Genomic DNA, 16,554 nt, shown 5'->3' with positions numbered 1-16,554 from the left:
CTTGTCTGGATTTCGTAGTTCAACTTTTTGAATTCATTGTCAAACAAGTTCATTTCATAGTCAAATTTCACTGACCGACAAGACAATACTACAGAATGTACTTGTCTGGATTTCGTAGTTCAACTTTTTGAATTCATAGTCAAACCAGTTCATTTCATAGTAAAAAAAATTGTCTGTAATATGATTTCTTCTATAAAAGGGTGTCACTCAGTATGAAAAATTTATCTGTGAAAGCAACTCCTATTTATAAGAAAAACAAGGCTAATGGCATACTGCAATTGCGGAGGAGAACGTATCGTTAGGATTTCGGGAACATCTAAAAACCCAGGAAGATTGGTTTACGCTTGCCCATATTGGGTATCATGTTGTTAACGTCATTCAAATTTAAACCCTCGTGTTTACATGACAAAAAATTAATTTCTTACTGTCAATGTTAAATTTAACAGGGACCAAAATACGGGTTTATCAGTTGGGTTGACGAAGAGAAGGACCAATCATCTATGGTAATAGCTAAAGTAGCTAACTCTAATAAGCTCTTTCAATCAGAAAATAAGAAGTTGAAAATAACGTTGATTTGTAGTTGGATGTTGTTCTTGGCAGTTCTTGTTTACAAGTTGTAAGCTTTTTAATATTGTTTTTATGGTTTTGAAGTTGTTAAGTCAATAAATTGTTGTATTTGTACTTACGTTTAGAACAGTGTACTTGTAACGTTAAAACAAATATTGTAGTCGTTCTTATGTTGTATGTATTCATAAGTTATTAGTAGGTCATTAATTTGTTGTAATTGTCGTAACATTAATTTTTTTTGCCATCCATTCACGAAACTGAAAAAATAAACTAATAATCATATCCAACATTAATTTAGATATACAATTATATAATCCAATTACATAGGACCAAGATTAGACCCCCAAAAATTTTTTGCCATCCGTTGACAGAACTCTAAAGCTGCGTTCTTTGGGTCAATAAGAACACATATTGGTTGACCTGAAACGAATTGCTCCATAAACATACAAACAAAAACACCGCAATCTCCCAAATGATTACTTTGTTGGGGAACATTTTCTTCATAAATGAATTGCATATTCAATGGAATCCTTGGGGTGTTCCTCCGGGCCCAATACTTAATCTTATCCAAATAATTTGCCACCCAACGTTCAAATTTGGAAAAGATTCCTTCAGAGTTGAATTTTTCATAAGCCCCTCTACCAAGACTATCATAAATATGGACTTCCATTGACGCTAATCGTAGTTCCCCAAATAGTCAATGATTAGGGGATGAATGAATCGACAATAAGACCTGTATAAGGATCATAAAATAAAATTATGTTTTTTTACATCACAATACAAAAACATAACAAAATAACAATATTATTTTCAATATAAACAATTAAGTTTACCGTATCAACATCCCACCAAGAAACCATGAAGTCGAGATACGTAGCTATACCAGACATAAACGCCCTCCAGTCCTCTCCTTCTTCCAAAGCATGAGAAACAAACAAATTTGAAGGCATTATTGTATGCCGGTCGCTCTCAAACCGTCTCTCCATTAATAGTCGGTACCAAATGGTTATATGCTGCACGCATGATACTTTTGTTATTGACTAAAAAACAATTAACTTTTAAAATAATAAATTAACAATTAATTTACCGATGACTCCAACCATCCGTCGTGTGTATGCCCAAACAATGAACTCCAAAAATTTCTATCTAACACGAAATTTAACAAACGATGTTGGACATCATATGAATGAAATAAATAATTTTGGATGACAACCTCACCGCCTGCTACGTAAGGTTGCAGGCGCAACATGGAGAAGTCATGAGCAACACCAAAAACTGGAGGAAGAACGGGGCTTGTTGATTTGATATCAACCTTCTTTTTTGTTCTTCTTTTTGGTTTCGGTGTTGTGTGCAATTAAAATCAATATTCAAATGTTTAAATCTATATCTTTCAGATAATAATGTAAAACCACTCGATGCACACTCTACGCAGTCTCTACTTGTACATTCAAACAACCACTAACAAAATAACATTTAAAGTTCAAGTATATTAAAGGAATATTAAAACTATCAAACACAATAAAATTACCCTTTCACAAACATCATAATTTCTATTTGACAAAACTTCAAAAATGGTCCCTGTGGTTTCCAGAAATATCAAGTTTAGTCCCTAAGTTCAAAAAACCTCACAGATGGTCCCTGTGGTTTCAAAACTTTTAACAAATGGTCCCTCCGGCTCACTCCGTTAGCATTTCACCGTTAACTCATTTTTTAATAAAATATTGCAGGGGTAATTTCGTCATTTCAGTTGTAACCTCCTCTCTTTAATATGAAATGATTACTTGCTTGCACATCACTACCCGTCCCTCTCCCAAGAAGATAACCAGTTACAGGTTTAGTCATCGGGTTCATTCCCATCGAAGAAGCAAGAACAGAAATTGGGATTTAGGGTTTTAAGCTGCAGAAATTGCAATAGTGCTATCAATATGGTGTTTTCGAGAAAAATTTGTAACCGTGGAGGACTTAGGAAAAACATACGGTACAATACTACAACAAAACTTGTTTTTTCTTGGTCTATTGTGTTGACGTAAGGAAATCATTGATTTTACTCTTTCTTTTTTTTGTGTTTACAGAAGGTTATGAGAACTATTTCACGTTGAAGATACACTACAGTGGTGTCTTCACCAAAGCACCTGGAAGGAAATACGTTGATGGTGTTGTAGCATATGTAGATTATGTTGACACTGATTTATTTTCAGTTCATGAGCTTGACGACATGGTTCGAGAACTAGGGTACAAAACTGAGCAAACCCTTTACTACCATTTCTGTATCCCTGAATACCCTTTGGACTATGGCTTAATGCCTTTAGGTAATGATCAAGATGTACTTAAAATGGTATCATATGTCCCTAAACACAGACTTATTAGGGTGTATATTGAAACTGGTCAGACAAGGGTAGGTAGTTATTACAAGTCTCCTTCTAAAGTTGTTATTGAAGAGTTGGAGCCTGATAGTGTGTCACCTGAAATGAATAGAAAGAAACCTTGTAGGAGAGAAGCAGGCTCATGTAGTAGAAAGCTTGATCTAAACAAGTCTATGAACCCTGATTATGAGCAGTCACAAGTGTTAGATGTTGATGAAGGCCATGATTACTCAAAGAGTATTGTACCATTTATAAGGTCACAAGGTAAAGAAAGTCATGTCATTCAAAAGGAAGTGGTGAATCATGAAATTGAAACTCAAGAAGAAGTGATCACTAGTGCAGTTGAAACTGAAGAACAATTGGGAACTTACCATGTACAGGAACCAAGCTGCCAAGCTGATAATGGAGCTAATACTACAACAGTTGATGACTATGAACCATTTGTAGAGGATTACTCACTTTATGCTGATTATGATGCTGAGTTTAATGTTCAAACTTCATTTGAAAAACAACCAGAAGTGGATTATCTAGAGGGTATGGTGAGTGATGATAGTGGAGATGCTTTCTACTCTGAGAGTGGCCATGGTTCTGAGGATAGTGGAGATGATTCTGATGACAGTGAATACAATGTGGATGAGTCTAACATACAATTTGATGTAGATGTAGACATGAGTGAATTCCATAATGCTGTTGATGTAGATGAACATGGAATCTTGAACAATCATTCAAAAGATGATGGGATTGGAGTGGTTGACTTTGATAATGAGTTGGAAGTTATTGCCACTGATGATTATCAATTTGCAGGATTTCATGAAGATGATAGGAAGAGACTGCTAAAAGAGTTGAGTAAGTCAAGTACATGCTCACATGGAGAGGTTCATGTTAAACCATTTCAAATTGGTCAGGTCTTCAAAACCAAGGTTGATGTTAAAAACTACATGAACTCACATGCTGTAGCAACAAGGAGGTCTTTATACCTAGCCAAAAATGACAAAATCCGGATTAGGGTGAAATGTAAAGGTGTTGTAAGTAAGCCTTCTACAGGAGTTGATAGTGGTGGGCCCTCAACCAGAAGTAGGGCAAAGTGCAAGGGTAAAGATGTAATTGCCAATAAAGGTACATGTCCATGGGCAGTCCAAATATCGAGGGCTAATGAAAATCAGGATTGGTTGGTGAAAACAGTACAGGATGAGCATAAATGTTTGCAAACAAGGGCGGTTAAAGCTTGCACTTCCAGATGCGTAGCAAACTTAATTGTTCAACAAATACAGAGTAACCCTAAAATTCCAGTGAAAGCTTTACACGAAGAGTTGTGCAAGAAACTGGAGGTAGGAATGTCATTGCAAAAGGTCACTAGGGCAAAGTCAATGGCTGAGCGTATCATTAGTGGGGACTACCAAGTACAGTATGGATTTTTGAGGGATTATGTGTTGGAGCTACTCAACACTAATCCTGGTACAACAGTTAGGATTGATGTGTATCCAGAAACCTCCCTGTCTGTTACCACAAGAACTTTTAGAAGAATATATGTCTGTTTAGGTGCATTGAAGTTAGGATTCAAATCTGGATTAAGAGATTTTCTAGGTCTGGATGGTACTTTCATGAAGGGCCCTTACCCTGGGCAAGTGTTAACTGCTGTAGGGTTGGACTCAAACAATGGCATATACCCTGTAGCATATGCAGTGGTAGAGACAGAATCAACAAGTAGCTGGACCTGGTTCTTGGAACTGTTAGGAGAAGATCTGGATCTGGGACCAAATTCAAACTTTACCTTCATTTCAGATAGACAAAAGGTGTGTACCACCTAACTTTTTTATTACCTTTACTAAATACATTTGGTTAACTAATGTTGATTACATTGACTTTTGTTTAGGGAATAATACCAGCAATGGAGAAAGTATTCCCTAGTGCAGAACACAGGTTCTGTTTGAGGCATATCTAGGAAAACATGAAGAAGCAATGGAAAGGAAAAGACTTAAGTGACCAGCTTTGGGAGTGTGGTAGAGCAACAACAGTCAATCATTTTAACAGAGCAATGGATGAGTTGAAGAAGATCAATGCAGAGGCTCATGCTTGGGTGTCTAAGATCCCAGCAAACACTTGGGCTAAATCTCACTTTAGTGGTAAGTTTCTAGAAATTTATTGAGAATTGTTAATCTTCCCTTTTGTGTGTTTACTATATGTGTAATTGTCTTCTGTTAATATATATTATTCAGGAAGGGCACATACTGATTGTTTGTTGAATAACCTTTGTGAGGTATTCAATTCAAAGCTAGATGAAGGTAGGGATAAACCTATTATCACTTGCTTAGAGTATATTAGAGAGTATCTCATGAAGAGGTTATGTGTGGTGCAAAAGGAAATAGATAAGTGTGAAGGACTTCTAACCCCTACTGCAACTACACTGTTTGAAAAGATTAAGGCTGATGCATCAAAGTATGTGGCTAAATACAATGGGACAGGGAAGTACCAAGTGGCACGCACATGGCAAGACCAATATGTGGTAAATTTGAATGATCACAGTTGCAGTTGTAGGTTTTGGGAGATTACAGGTTTCCCATGTAGACATGCTGTTTGTGCTATATGGGACAAAATTGAAAATGGTGAAAATGCCCCACATGTTGATGAATGGGTCCATCCTTGCTATAGGTTATCAACATGGAAAGCCATGTATTTCAACAAAATTGATCCATTGAATGGACATATAATGTGGCCTAAAAGTGACTGCCCATTCACTTTACTTCCACCAAAACATAAGACACAGGTTTGTATTTAAAGTACACAAAATATATAGTATACATGTGAACATGGAATGAATTCAATTTTAACTATAGTATATCAACATGTGTAGGTTGGGAGGCCTAAGAAGAAGAGAAGAAGGGGTGTTGATGAGCCAAACAGCCAAGCTGGTAGATTGAGCAGGAAATATTTGGCAGTCACTTGTTCAAAGTGTCATAACAAAGGGCACAATTCCAGAACATGTAAAGGGCAGGGAGGCAGTGGTGAAGTTGGAGGAGGCTGAAAATTGACTTTTTAGTGGTTATTAGGATGTTGGTGTTGTAGGTATTTAGAAACTTATGTAATGTGTACTTGTTTGAAGATGTGTTAAGAACTTGAAAACTTTGCATGTAATGGTGTGTATGCACTTTTTGGATCATGGTTGTGTTAAGAACTTTATAACTTTGAATGTAATGGTGTGTATGCACTTTTTGGTGATGAATTAATCTGTTTTGTGTACTACCCTTCACTTCACAGATCAATTAATAACAATGTACATTTCAATTGCAAATGAAAACCATCTTCAAGATGCAATTACAATACACTTAACAATTACATTTCAAAAACATTCAAGAAATTGAACAATGAACTATAACAAACTACATTCCATTACCATTACCATTACCACTGCATTACACATTAATCTGATACATAAACCAAATACAACACCACCAATTCCAAAACCACCTACATAAACTGAAAGCAAAAAAACCCCTATCCGATTAAAATAAAAAAAAAAAAACCCTGCAATGGTTACAAACCAAAAACCAAAACTCCATTACCATCCAAACCTTCAGAAGATATTTAGAGATTAAAATAATACCAAAAAAAAACACCCATGAACAAAACAACATCAGCTGGTAGTTCCACAATTCTGCAGTTACAATGGCGACCCTCTCCTCCAATCGATTCTTTGATCTTATCAAACCTGGAATCACCACCAATGCCCTAGCACACATAGGGGGATCAGACCATCGAATGAAACCACATCTTTTACAGTTCCAAAATTGCCTTCCAGGGTTACGATCCGTCCATGAAGTGATCTTCGTTGCTTCATTCCCACATCTGCAAGTCACCATCTTTGAATCAGAAGCGATTGGATGTCGTGAAGGGTGCAACGGTCGAGCAACAGTAGAAAGGAGGAGAGATGATCGACTGATGAAGCTAAAGGATTTGCCCAAAAATCGGACATGCAATTTCTTTTAAAGAGAGGAGGTTACAACTGAAATGACGAAATTACCCCTGCAATATTTTATTAAAAAATGAGTTAACGGTGAAATGCTAACGGAGTGAGCCGGAGGGACCATTTGTTAAAAGTTTTGAAACCACAGGGACCATCTGTGAGGTTTTTTGAACTTAGGGACTAAACTTGATATTTCTGGAAACCACAGGGACCATTTTTGAAGTTTTGTCTTTCTATTTTTTTACATTAAATAATACAATAAATAATAAAATAATAAAAAGTTAAAACATTAAAAAAGTTAAAATCTAATCATATTTAAGGGATTATTGACATAATCTTTAATTTTCTTAAAAAAATAGCCAAAATCACGAAAATAATCCCGAAATAGAAAGAGTTTTTGTGTAGAGAAGAGTGAAGAATGGAGAAACAAAACGTTTATATAGAGAAAATGAGGGAATTTCGCAGATGGACCTTTCCATCTGTGAATGTATAAGCAGCTAAAGCACAGTTGTGCTTTAGCTGCTTGTACATTCGCAGATAGAAAGCCCATTTCGCAGATAAGACTATTCCATCTGCAAAATTCGTGGTTATTTTTGAAATTTCGTTTTTTTTTTTTTTTGCTATTTTATAATGTAATTAATGTAAATGATTATTTTTATCATTTTCTCTAGAAATCGTCTCTAATAATTTTCCTAATTAAATTCTATGACTCATTTTTTTAAGGTATGCATTTCTTGTTTTCCTTGAAGTTTATCTCACTAGTCAACAATCGCTGCATATTATTGCTGCATATTATTGCTCTATTACCTTTGTTCAATAAAAAAAAAAAAAACAAATTCTAAGCCTAACATAATAACTATATGAATCTCAAATCTTAATATAAATTATAAACCCTAACTTCAAAGTCACAAGCATACACAACAATTATTTCCACAGATGATAAAAAAAGCAAAAATAAAATACATAAAAACTCATACCTTTTAAACAGGGAAATCGCGGCTGAAAGACTTTAGACCGAGTCGGAAAAACCATCGCCGATATTTCACGAACTAAATCCATCGAAAACAATACATACATATCGAAATCAACAGAAAAATCACCGATTCCAACCTCCGTCTTCAATAATCGGCGACTTCCATTATATGATTTGCAGAGAACGGAGATTTTTTTTAAAAGGTGAAAAGAAATGCAATGCAGAAGCTGATTCAGTTGCTTGCAAACAGACAAGAGTATTTACACGGAAGAATGACCACCAAATTCTTGAAGCTCATATCCATGGCGGCGTGGGTACAAGCCCTAAATCGCTACATGCTTTTGGAAGGGGAGATGGTTTAATAGTATAGGCGGAACCATTTACGTTAGACAATACGAAATTACCATATTGACCTCGCAGGATGTTCCTAGTTTGCCTCACTCCAAATGCAATGTCACTGTAACATTCTTAATTCTTTTATGCAGTGAAAAAAACATGATATACTTTTGGGTTTTTTTTGTGTTTCATTAATTCGTGTAATAATATGCATTGATCTAATAAATTATTGGTTTTTATTATTTTGTAAAACTTAAATATAAAACTTAAATGTAAAACACATTATGTTTAAACCCATAGAAACCACAAATTAAAAAAAAAACTATTTATCATTGAAATCTTAATGATTAATCAAATATAAATAGAAAAATTATTAATTACAAAGAAGTTTGTATAAAAAGTCTAAAAAGCTCAAATTTTTGTAAGAGAAAATAATTTTAGGAAAGGTTTGTAAACAAATAACCGAATTTAAAACAAAAATATAAATATACAAATAACTTGTAACTTAATATAAGTATAGCCGATAAAAAAACATATAATTTGTGCGTTTTTTATATTTTTACATAATAAATTAAGCTTTAGCAACTTAAAGACAATTTGAATAATTCATTTTTCAAAATCAATGTCGACACTTACTAATATTATCTTCGGTTAGTTAATATCTAATATAGTAAAAATGTTTATTGTAATTGGTTTCCCATGATATTCATGTTTGTATTATACCAAAAATACCAAAAGATGTGAGGTAGGGGAAAAAATCATGTTAATAATAACCTTTTTACAAACAAAGCTTGTGTTTTGTGGCAAAAATATGAAAAGTTTGACGGTTGTCTTTAATATTAATAGTTTTCCTCTAAAAGCGTCCAATTTCAAAACGCTTTTCATTTATATAATGGGTAAACTTTATTGTTCTACTAAAAAAAAGTATTAATTGGGTAGATTCTTCAAAATATGTAAGTATATTAAACTATGCATCAATCAAAAGTTAACACATTTTATTCATTAAATTTAAAAAAAGTGGAGACAATTAACATTAACTTATAACCCCACTACATAACATTTTTCAAACCACTTAATTGCGCTTAAATCTAAAACTGCATAAATTTAACAATGCTTGTATTCCCCTGCATTTACACATGAATTTCCGTCGAATGGACATTTTAACACTTGATATAACTAAGTCTTTGACATGATCAAAAATCAATTATGTGTAAGGTCCAAATAGGCGTTAAAATATAAAGATATAATTAAATTGTTATTCTCACGTGTAGTTTACATAGTCAAGTTTTTGTTGTAGAGATCCTATTTTATCTACTTAGTTAACTGCTAATTGTATTATATATACCAATTGTACCTTTAATGTGTTTAATCAATATAAAACAGATCTTTCGATCCCTTTATTCTTCTGTTTCTTTACATGGTATCAGAGCAAGGCTCTCAACCAAGCACTCCGATAACCTCACCACAAAATTCCCCTCCTCCTTCACCCAAACAATCAAACATGGCTGGCAGTAGCGATTCCTCACTCATCTCAAACTTCTTTCCCAAAGACAACATCACTGTCGTCAATTTTCCTTCAACTCTCAAGCTCACATCCACGAATTACTTAGGATGGAAGACACAGATTGAAGCCTTGCTGCAGGGACTTGACCTCTATCGTTTCATAGACGGAACCCATCTCGCTCCAGAACCCATAGTTGTCGCCGACGGAACATCTACACCACATGTTGATCATTCAAAGTGGTTTAGGCAAGATCGACTGCTTTTCGGTGCCTTGGTGGGAACCCTATCTCTACCAATCGTACCCTTCATCACAAATGCAGTGTCCTCCTATGAAGCCTGGAAAACCCTAGCTGCCACATACGCTTCTCCCTCACGTGGCCACATAAAACAACTTCAATTTCGTCTCAAGAAGATTACCAAAACCTCAGATCAGACAATCACAGAGTACATGCAGACAATCAAAACTGTGATCGATGAGCTTGCAATTCTTGGCAAGAAACTCGATCAAGAAGACATCATTGACATTGTTCTCAATGGACTCGATCACAACACCTACAAACCAATTATGGATGTCATCCTTGCGAGAGACTCTACCATTACCTTCAATGGGTTGCACGAGAAACTCATTAATCACGAGCTAACTCTCGCACAACAAGCACCTGCTGCCGAAATTCACCAGCCTATTACTACTTTTTATGCTAATAATCAACAAACTAAGAAACCATGGCCTCTTCGTCAGAACAATTTCAACACTGGCCTTCTACCTACACCACAACAGGCTCATTAATCGACTGAATCTTGATCGTTCCTTGGCAAATGTCAATGGTGCCATCAGAGGGGACACTCACTCAACAACTGCTCCACATTTAAAAAGTTTTTCCATACTATTTATGTGCCTATCCCTAACCGTAATGTGCAGGTCAACAATGCTCAAGCGCATCTCATGAATCCACAACCTCAACAGCCATCTTCCACAGCAAGCTGGTTATTCGACAGTGGAGCCAGTTTTCATGCTACAAATGACCTCAATAACCTTTCAATTCATGCACCATACGATGGCACATAAGAACTAGTAATTGGAGACGGTTCGTGTTTACAAATCTCTCATATTGGCTCAAAAACGTTCTCTATGTTCCCTTATTATCTCGCAATATTATTTCCATCTCCAAACTATGCCTTGATAATTCGTTTCTAATAGAATTCTATTCATTTGTGTTTGTCATAAAGGACCTAGCAACCAAGGCTCCTATGTTCAAGGGCACCGCAACCAAGGGGATGTATGAACTACGCCCCTCTTTTCATCCTCAAATCTTCCTAGCCTATCGAGCACCTACATCTACTTGGCACCACCGGCTTGGCCATCCCCAAAATAAAGTGCTCAAGCAACTAGCTTCTTTTCTTTCGTTTAATTCTAGTCATATTGACAATTGTAATTCTTGTCAAATTAATAAAAGCAATTGTCTTCCTTTTCATGAAACATCTTTAACTTCTCATGCTCCATTACATCTCATATTTTCTGATGTATGGTGCTCAACTGTTGAATCCATTGATCACTTCAAATATTACATTATTTTTGTTGATCACTACACAAAATATACCTGGCTATATCCTATGAAAAGAAAATCAGATTCTCTTGCCATTTTCACTCGATTCAAATCACTGGTTGAAAACTATTTTAAAACCAAAATCTGCCAACTCTTCTCTGACAATGGTGGCGAGTATTTAAAATTATGCCCTCTCTTTTCTGTCTGTGGTATCACTCACCTCACTTCACCACCCCATACTCCTCAACATAACGGTTATGCTGAACGCAGACACCAGCATATAGTCGAAACGGGTCTCGCATTACTCTCTCATGCAAATATTCCTGCTACTTTCTGGCCATTTGCATTCACTACAGCCATCTACCTCATTAACCGATTACCAACTTCTACCCTACATAATCTTTCCCCATATTACTGTCTCTTCCAAAAACATCCTAACTACTCTAAATTACGAAGCTTTGGGTGCCTTTGCTACCCTTGGCTACGACCCTACACTAACCATAAACTCGACCCTAGATCCACCCCTTGTGTTTTTGTCGGGTATTCCTCCACCCAAAGTGCATATTATGCGTATGATCCCTCCACATCTACAGTATACACCTCCATACATGTCCAATTTGTTGAAACTGAATTTCCATTCTCAAAACTAAACACCACTTCCCTTCCTACAACCGACATAAACACTGAGCATTGGTTCCCTCTTTCAATCTCCCTCACCGAAAACACTACCTCACCATCTGATCCTATCCTAAATACAACTCCACCAAATTCTGCACTTCATACTCCTACAAATTCCGTACCCACCACTCCCATAAATTCTCCCTTATCCTCTACAAACTCCCCCCCCCCCCCCCTCCTGTCCACTCTTCTTCCTCATCTAATACTACTAATGTTCCCACTCCACCTCTCACTAAAATGGCTACCCGATCCCACCCTAAGCCAAACACAAAATACTATAACTCTCAGTTCCATTTATACACAGCAACTCCCTCCTACCCCACTAAACCTAAAACCATCTCTCAAGCATTAAAACACCCATTCTGGCGACATGCAATGCAACAAGATTTTGATGCATTAGAAAGAAACTCCACCTGGACCCTAGTACCCCCCTCTGAAGCTCAAAATTTAATCGGATGTAAATGGGTTTATCGAACTAAGTACAAACCCGATGGATCTATCGCTCATCTTAAAGCCCGTTTAGTTGCTAAAGGTTTTCATGAACAACCCGGAATTGACTATCGTGAAACATTCAGTCCAGTTCTCAAACCTGCAACTCTTCGTCTTATTCTCTCTCTTGCCATTTCCCAAAACTGGTCTCTTCGTCAACTTGACGTAAACAACGCCTTTTTACAAGGCCACCTCCATGAAAACCTCTTTATGTCTCAGCCCCCGGGCTTTGCAAATCTTGAATTCCCTACACACGTATGTAAACTCAATAAAGCCATTTATGGCCTCCGTCAAGCCTCCCGTGCATGGTATGATGAATTAAAACCGTACCTCATATCTCTCAAGTTTAAACCCACCATTTCTGATTCTTCACTCTTTCTTCGAAAAACATTCTCCTCCATCATTCTTGCTCTTGTTTACATTGACGATAGCATCGTCACTGGTTCCTCTCCCGCACACATATCCACCTTTATCTCCCATCTTTCTACAAAGTTCTCCTTAAAAGATCTTGGTCAACTTTCTTACTTCCTAGGAATCGAAGTCATCCCTCATACTCGCGGTGTTCTTCTTTCCCAGCGTAAATATATTCTTGATATCCTAACCCGAGCTAAAATGAGTGATTGTAAACCCATATCTACTCCAATTACTACCTCTGCTCCTCTTACTCTTACAGGTGGTACTATGCATCCTACACCTACTGAATATCGCACTCTTGTTGGAGCATTACAGTACCTGTCTCTTACTAGACCGGATGTGGCTTTCACGGTAAACCGTTTATCCCAGTTCATGCACGCTCTGACTTCATTACATTGGCAGACTCTCAAGCGTTTATTACGTTATTTACATGGCACAATACATCATGGTATCATTATCTGTCGTGATTCACCACTTACTCTTCATGCATTCACCGATGCTGACGGGGCTGGAGACAAAGACAATTACAGAAGTACCACCGGTTACATAGTTTATCTTGGCTGCAATCCTATTTCCTGGAGATCTAAACACCAAAGTACCCTTGCTAGAAGCTCTACATCAGCTGAATTTCGAGCAATTGCAGCAACAACTACAGAAGTACAGTGGTTAACATCACTACTGAGCGAAATTGGATATTCATCTGTTACCACTCCTACAATATATTGTGACAATTTAAGTGCTACTTCCTACTCTGCAAATCAGGGTTTTCACTCTAGAATGAAGCATCTTGCCTTAGATTTTCATTTTGTATGCGAAAAGGCTCAACAAGGCACTCTACGAGTTCAACACATAGCAGGAGATGACCAGCTAGCTGATGCTTTAACCAAACCCCTACTCAGGCCATGATTTCACTATCTTCTATCCAAGATTGGTCTCCTCTCCGGATCGTCCATCTTGCGGGGGCATGTTAAAATATAAAGATATAATTAAATTGTTATTCTCACGTGTAGTTTACATAGTCAAGTTTCTGTTGTAGAGATCCTATTTTATCTCCTTAGTTGATTGCTAATTGTATTATATATACCAATTGTACATTCAATGTGTTTAATCAATATAAAACTGATCTTTCGATCCCTTTATTCTTTTGCTTCTTTACAATAGGCATGTTGATAATATCAAATGCATTTTGGTGGTTAGCCAATAGTTTCAGTGTATTATTCTTGGAAGACGTTTGTAAAGTCATTACAACATTCATAATCTCACGGTTTTTTCATTAACATGGACTTCCAAAATATTTTCCACAAATCCTTATTTTGATATTTTATAACATTATTGGTCCTTGGATGGTCGATTTTCATATCTTATCTGTTAAATTTTAAAAAGTAACCATTTTGCTACTATCTTTTTTTTATGTTCAAGAATCATAATTAAAACCTTGAACCAAAAATAATAATTCCTTATTGTCCAGACTAGATAGTAAAACAAACCAAAACCAAAATTAGAGATTTAGAGTGGTTCCTGATCCAACCATTAAAACTGAAATATTTGTCATACGTCATGATTTCGTTATTGCTTAATGCAATTTGTCATACGTCATACAATCTATCTCACAATTTCTTGAATCTCCCTCATCATTTCTTTTATCACCCTTCTTAGTTGAAACACTGGAATCAAATAACAACCATTAAAACTGAAATATTTTTGAGGTTTTGTTCAAAACAAACACATAATTTCATCAAAATTACATCTTAGATCATATAAAATCGGAACCCCAAACTTAGATTCTAAAAGATCAAAAGGAATGAAGCCACAACCTTTACATACGCACAGAAAAAACAAAAATCATTATCTTTTGCCTACCCTTGTATTAAAAAGTTAAAAAAAACAATAATGCCTCTTGAATCATGATATAGCTTGCCTCTTGTGGCTTCTGTTCCTTAAAAAAAAAAAAACACAAATTACGATGGGGTACACTCTATTTTTCTCTACTCATTCACATTTTGTTTACTAGAAAAAGAAAAAGTATTCTTTAAAAATACATCATAAATGACTTCAAAGTCAATTAAGTATCCGAAAATAGTTGGCTAGCTCACTATCTTATTTTTCTAAGCTTAGTAGGTAAGAAATTATATATCATAAACATAAATATATTATAGTGGGATTTGCCCATCTTTTTTACATACCTGTTGACTTTGATTTGTTTCAGAACAAAAGAGATGGTTTAAAGACCTAAAAAAGCTAGGTAGAAGCCAGAAAGGGAGAAAATCAATTCGTCATGACCTTACTTGAATTAAGTGTATAAAACAGCTGTTTTTGATGAAAAAGTTTGTGCAATTAGACAGATATGTGATTACCTCCGACCATCTTGCTTGTCGCCACCGCCAAATGAACCAGACCGAACGATGGATATAGAGATGGTGGGAAAAAATGAATTTCCAAGGGTAGCAATGTAGACACCATCTTTCAATCGATCCTATGGCTGATTAAATCTTTCTTAAACCCGAAATCGAACACTAATATTGGTTGATTATCGATTGCTCATTGAAATCACGAAAATCGGTAATATGAAACGTAATTTCTTGGCATGATTTTGAAAAGTACAGTAGTCTCCATTTTTCTAGGTAACCTTGAATTTGAGAGAAGATAGGATTTTCAAATTTGCATTAAATTTTTTATAAAGAATCCTTGATTTGTAGTTCAAAGTATTTCAAATGCCTCTTTAAGACCAACTCCAATATTAACACTATAAATCACACCATTTTTGTAAAAATCCCACAAAAATCATTTTTAACTTTAACCACACATTATATATTAACACTAAAAACATATTTTAATATTATAATTATAAGAATAAAGCTTTCCTATTATTAAAAAATTATAAAATTAAATATATGTAGTATATATATATATATATATATATATATGATGAATAGTACCACACAAAATTGACGTAGCATTACACAAAAATGCATGCAAATATAAAGGTCCATTAGAGGAATTTGGGCTTGCAAAATACAAATTTGCAGGTCCATTGGAGTTGCTCTAATCAACATGCTGTGTTTTCAAAGGTTGGAGGGCATTTTTGGAACTTCACTTAAAAGTTTGGGCGGGAAAAAATGTTGAGGATAGATGGAGGAGATGCCATGTGGCATTATTGTATTGCTTTATTAGATTAGGGGATTTCATTTTACAAATAGTTTCCATCAAACAATGCAAACTAAAATTGATTTTAAATAATCCAATGAATATTAAATATATTCATAAAAAATATAAATGTGTCAAGAAAACAGTTGTGTTTACGTTTATAGTTTTTCTTTTCCAATTTGAATTATACATATATATTCTTTTCGATGAATGCTACATTACCATGACACAAAAGGCTAACATTCAAGGGGAATCAAATTTGATTAACGAATTCGATTTGTATATAATGTATATACTAAACTTGATTGCTAAAAATTTGCCTCAACATAATAAACATGTATCATTAAATTTGTAATGAGTTTGACGTCAAAGTAATTTACAACAAAAAAAATAACATTATCAGTTACAAATAGTCTTTTATGAAGAAGCAAGAGCGATACATGCCACAACTGAAGTCGCATTACTCCAAACTTCTCATGTCGTGATAGTCGTCCTTATTTACCCCATAAACTTCATCATAATGGGTCACATGTTGCAAATAAATTAAACAATAAATATGAGGCCCTTATACAAATTTAAGGA

The 16,554-nt window shown here is 35.4% G+C and overlaps 2 protein-coding genes and 2 long non-coding RNA genes across 4 annotated transcripts; 3 read left to right on the top strand and 1 right to left on the bottom strand.

Annotated features, from left to right (window-relative positions):
* The first annotated feature begins 264 nt into the window (after positions 1-264).
* On the top strand, positions 265-4,175 carry LOC145007092 (uncharacterized). The gene is made up of 6 exons (XM_078966085.1): positions 265-357; positions 447-503; positions 601-616; positions 2,483-2,545; positions 2,640-4,030; positions 4,113-4,175. The coding sequence occupies exons 1-6, from the start codon at positions 265-267 to the stop codon at positions 4,173-4,175; spliced, it is 1,683 nt and encodes a 560-aa protein (XP_078822211.1).
* Positions 4,176-4,289: 114 nt separating this feature from the next.
* Positions 4,290-5,384, top strand: LOC145037503 (uncharacterized). The gene is made up of 4 exons (XM_078986188.1): positions 4,290-4,723; positions 4,804-5,053; positions 5,147-5,212; positions 5,290-5,384. Exons 1-2 carry the CDS (start codon positions 4,298-4,300, stop codon positions 4,870-4,872), a joined length of 495 nt encoding a protein of 164 aa, XP_078842314.1. The 5' UTR covers positions 4,290-4,297; the 3' UTR covers positions 4,873-5,053; positions 5,147-5,212; positions 5,290-5,384.
* A 252-nt stretch (positions 5,385-5,636) lies between these two features.
* LOC145037498 (uncharacterized) lies at positions 5,637-6,150 on the top strand. Its single transcript, XR_013678883.1, has 2 exons — positions 5,637-5,694; positions 5,782-6,150. It is a non-coding gene; the product is annotated as an uncharacterized LOC145037498 (long non-coding RNA).
* Positions 6,151-6,300: 150 nt separating this feature from the next.
* LOC144998697 (uncharacterized) lies at positions 6,301-8,279 on the bottom strand. The gene is made up of 2 exons (XR_013660401.1): positions 7,869-8,279; positions 6,301-6,950 (listed from the first exon to the last, which is right to left on the bottom strand). It is a non-coding gene; the product is annotated as an uncharacterized LOC144998697 (long non-coding RNA).
* Between the last annotated feature and the right edge of the window lie 8,275 nt (positions 8,280-16,554).

The sequence above is a fragment of the Lactuca saligna genome, chromosome 1 (assembly GCF_052625555.1).
Source record: "Lactuca saligna cultivar CGN05327 chromosome 1, ASM5262555v1, whole genome shotgun sequence".
Classification (NCBI taxonomy): domain Eukaryota; kingdom Viridiplantae; phylum Streptophyta; class Magnoliopsida; order Asterales; family Asteraceae; genus Lactuca; species Lactuca saligna.
This window is presented reverse-complemented; position numbering and strand designations above follow the sequence as displayed.